The sequence below is a fragment of the Setaria italica genome, chromosome II, assembly GCF_000263155.2.
Source record: "Setaria italica strain Yugu1 chromosome II, Setaria_italica_v2.0, whole genome shotgun sequence".
Lineage (NCBI taxonomy): Eukaryota > Viridiplantae > Streptophyta > Magnoliopsida > Poales > Poaceae > Setaria > Setaria italica.
In genome coordinates, this window is record NC_028451.1 from 624,112 (window position 1) to 628,833 (window position 4,722).

The 4,722-nt window shown below is 42.6% G+C and overlaps 1 protein-coding gene across 5 annotated transcripts in view; it reads left to right on the forward strand.

The window, feature by feature from the left end:
• Positions 1–2,563: 2,563 nt before the first annotated feature.
• LOC101786508 overlaps positions 2,564–4,722 on the forward strand; it is a 7,594-nt gene continuing 5,435 nt past the window's right edge. For all 5 annotated transcript variants that reach the window (XM_012843864.2, XM_004955305.2, XM_012843865.2 and 2 more), the window contains exon 1: positions 2,564–2,744. In XM_012843864.2, coding sequence (XP_012699318.1) covers positions 2,718–2,744 — 27 coding nt within the window. In that variant the 5' untranslated portion in view covers positions 2,564–2,717. The remainder of the gene's footprint in view (positions 2,745–4,722) is intronic.

A 4,722-nucleotide genomic window follows, 5' to 3' on the forward strand; every position in this document is an offset into this window, starting at 1 on the left:
GGGGAGGAGGAGACGGAATATTCTCAGCATCCATTGCATATTATCACCGTGCGTTTTTTACCCGTTGGTCCCACCAACTGCATGGGCATGGTAAATTACGATCAATCAATTCGGGTTCGGACCTTCCAATTCAAACCAAACAATCAATCATAGTCAATTCAAAATAATCCAATCACCTATCACGCTGAGTCCCTTCCAATTATGTCAAAACCCTTCCAATATATTATGAGCCTGTGGTCCCGCCAATCAATTGATTGATTAATTGCTTGACAATCAATCATAGTTAGTCCGGAACAACCAAATCATGAATCAATCATGTTGAGTCCCTTCCTATTACGTAAAAACCTTTCCAATTACGAGCCAATTGTTCCACGAATCAAATTGATTGATTGATTGATGATCAATTACGGTCTATCCGGAATAATCTGATCACAAATCACGTCGAGTCTCTTCCAATTTCATTGAAACCCTTCTAATTATGAGCCCAATAAGCATGTAAACAAATTAATTGATTGGATCTTTTGATTGATTGCTCGGATCTTTTGTTTGATCGATTGATTGAAGCATGTATTATTTTCTTCCGGTCTCTATCTCATAGACATAATGTGCTTTTCAAACACCCCCCCCCAGCCAAATTCCTCCCACATCCCACTTTGAAATCCCACTATTTCAAAGAGTACAAATGAGTCGCTATGGCACACCCTCATGTATCCAAAGTTGAGTAGTAGCAGAGTTAGGTTTTATTGGTCCGATTGCAGTTTACTTCATCCATATGGAACAACGAAATTATGTTTTTGTGATGCCAGGTTAGTTATTTTCAATTCACTAATAATAAAATCAAAACTTTTATTCTAGCGTTTCTCCATCTATCATAATAATCTAACATTCCCAGTGATTGAAAATCTAAATGTTAGTTTGATTTAGACATCGTTGATATAAATAATAATGCATTTATTTTTTTATCAAGTGTGTATTTGATATCATAAATAATAATAGTTACCGATAAGTTTATATTTATTATATCTTTTTAAACCGTGCCTGTGGCACGGGTATTTCCACTAGTGTTAAAAAAGACCTCAATTTCCTATATACATGTTGAAGAGACCAAGATGATGCATGTGAGGGTAGTTTCCAAATGTGGTGCAGGCAACACCTTCGGTGCTTTCCAGTTGTGCTCAAAGCTTTTGCCTGTCGATGGGCATCTCTCTTTATGCTTTGCTCCCCGCTCACGTATTCGCACTCATGATTCCATTTCCAGACATCTTTCTTTCTTATCCGTCGGAGCATCGCCCTTGCCGGAATGTCTTGTCGGAGCATTGCCCTTGCCGGAATGTCTTGTCAGATACAAGATCTTCATCACGCAATGCTCCAGAGAAAACTAATTAGTTCCATGGCAACATATACAGATACAAGATATTCATCTCGCCAGAGATTGCAATGCAAATAATGGCCAGTGCCAAGCATCCCAGATTCCCAGTTCCTTGGATCATACTTATAAACGAATAAACTTGAGTTCGTCTCACAATCGGCCTAGTAACATTATATTACATAGACAAGGCGAGACACAAAGCAGCGGCGAGCAGCACATCGTTCCAGGTCCATGCATGCCATTTATCAAGATGATTGAAGGAGAAGACGATAACCGGAAAGCCCAGATACGCAATTATGCACGGCCTTATTTCATCCTAGAGTCGGTTTCCATATTCATCATCCGTTTTCGCAATCTTCCCAGCAGGTCGCCACTTCAGAATACCAACGTACGTGCCGATGTGCGCCTCCATGGCTCCATATGGCGCAAGCAACATCTGAACATTGAACATGGCTCCAGCAGACAATCGCATGCAAGAGATCATATACAGCATCCGGCTGATGATTGGGAGTTCCTTACTCATTTGTGGGCCTTGCTTTCGCATGCTGGGATTTTAGCGAGTGAGAAACAAAGCTTCGAAGAAGAAAATACAGCAACTGTACGTGCAGCCTAATCATCTTCCGGAAGATGGATGGAAGAAAGCCCCAACCCAGAGAGACAGGGTTGCAATAATACAAGCCTGTGTATAGAGATTGAAATAATTGGACCATATTTAGACTAAAATACGGCTTCGGTTGCATTGAAAGTAAATATATCACATTGTACAAAATTAAAGGTTCAGAAAGGAAAAAAAACAAAGCAAAAGATACAATCCTCTGGTACATGAAAAATCTTGCAATAAGCTTCCGGTAATAGTAGCAACTTGTAAATTAAAGTAGACAGGTTAACACCTACCTTGTTTGTATGTTAACACACCTACCTTCAATGCTGAAACCCCCTGAATTAGTTAACTCTGGAGTTAATTTTACCCAGGCTCTACTTTGAAGAATGAACTGGGTTAGCGAAAAAAAGTACCAGACAACCTTCCCATCTAATCCTCCACTGCAGCTCTTCTTTCTTGATGCTCATGGCGAGCTGTGACCTGTGAGTGCGGCACTTTTTCCTTCTGGACCACTCAATTGTTTCTTTCCTTCTATCGTTTCCACAAAACCAAAGTTACAACAGTGTTGAAACCTTTCCTGCACTCCCTAAGCATGCATCTTGTTCCTTGAGTGTAGTCACAACTCTTAAACAAGTGTCCTGCAAGATGTGTGCTTGCCTATTTAAGCGTCTCTCGTCTTGTTGAAAGCAAGAGTACCATTACATTGGGCACCAGCAGGGAGGGGAAGACGTCCATTTTCCTCAGTTCATGCCAGAAGAGATGAGTAACCAGACGGTATGCACCTATGACCAAATAAATTATTGTGTCTCTTGCAGCCATTTTTTTCCTATCTTTTTCGCATTTAGTATGAGATTTTGGCCTTCAAAATGTCATTGTTCTAAACTATTTGGATTTGAATTCAAAATTCTTGAATATATTATTATATATGTAGAGAGTATATGTTTAATTTTAACTTCGAAATCGAAAATGACATGTTTAATAGGAATGTGGATATATTGGTAATATTATTTTTAAGCAGGTGCCATTATTGTTACTATTTTACAATTGTAAGTCCACTTGATTCATTTGTTCTCTACCAAAAATAAAATCCTTGTATAGATTATCGTGTACAGTTTGAGGTTAGCCTTTAGCTCTAGCATATGTAGTGCAAAACCATGCTAAGAATGCACGAAGTTCCTTCACGAACTGAATCATCAATTTCTTGTAAACATTTTTAGGGTACCATTCAAAATTTAAGTTGTTTTAATTTCTGGATTCTTGCAATGGTATAGCTGTTCCTCGTAACCAATGCCTACCAATAAAATATATGATCTAAACAATCCCTTGGGCCGCACTTAATTGGAAAATAAGACTATCAAATGGAGGAGTTATAATTATTTGAATGAATTAGGATAATTTTTCACATTCATGGACCACGTTTTTATATTAGCGCGTTTAGTGCACCAAGAAAGCAGCAGGGGAGCTGCTCTTGGACATCCGAATTCTATTACTCGCTAAACAAACAACCTATCCTCTACTGGTTCGTTTAAAAAAAACAACCTAGGTGAATAGCACCCACAGAAATCCAGTTGTCCCCTTCTTGCTTCATCATCCTGAGTAGTTGCGCCTCCATCTACCTGAACACGCAAGCAAGCATTGCGTTCCTTCCAGTGTTGCCATTATGAGACCAGAGCAAACAGCTAGCGTGTCAAAAGCCTTTCTGCTTAGCTCTACTGGCAGTTGGTTCCTTAGGTACGTCCAAACTTGCGCTGAGTAAGTACAATGGAAGAGGATGTGCTCATCTTTCTCGTCGCATATATAGCAAGCGGCTCTTGTTGGCTTGGAGCCCTTGACGGATGCACCGGTTTACAGTCTAGAGCTGAAGGTGGAATAGCTTTACCTTCCAAGCTTTCCAGATCAGGATGGCTCCGTAATTAGGGGATTAATCATGTTAGGTGACAGTACTAGGGAATGGACTTTTCGTCCACAACCTCAGTACCAGTTGAAATTAGACCTGATACTAATATGAGCATTAGAACCGGACCTAACGGATAGTCCCTGAGGGGGCACCCGTGACCCCCTCTAGTACCGAGTGGGGGCTCCACCCGGTACTAAAGGCTACCTTTTAGTATCGGGTGAAGCTTCCACCCGGTACTAAAGGTCGTAAGGCTCATTAGTACCAGATGGGGCTCCACCCATTACTAAAAGGGGGCCTTTAGTACCGGGTGGGAACCCCATCCGGTACTAAAAGTTTCTTCGCTCCATCCCCGCGATCCCTTCCCTCGAGGCCATGACCTTAATTATCCTCCTCACTGCCTCACCTCCCTCACCCTCTCCCTCTGCCATCCGCTCACTGCTCCTCCACCTCCCTCACCCTCTCCCTCAGATCCCTCTCCTTCCCCTCCACCGGCCTCCTCCCTCCCTCCCCAGCCTCCCCTCTCCTCCCCCTCTGCTCGCCCATACCTCGTGCCTGTGGTGAGGAGTGGCAGCGGGGCAAGGCATGGTAGCGGCAGCCATCGGGGTGCGGTGGCGACGGCGAGCGGCGGGAGCAGCGGCGGAGGTGGAGGTGGGGCGGGGGGCGGGAGTGGCGACAGAGGGGCGGCAGCCAGAGCGAGGTGTGCTCGGGTTCTGGTGATATGAATCTAATGACATTAAGTTTGTATCACGGATAATATCTTGATGGAGTAACTGTTTGGTCAAAAACTTATACTAGAGAAAATAAAGAAGCCCTGTAATCTCAAGCAGATCGAGTACGTTTTTGTCAAATGTCTCG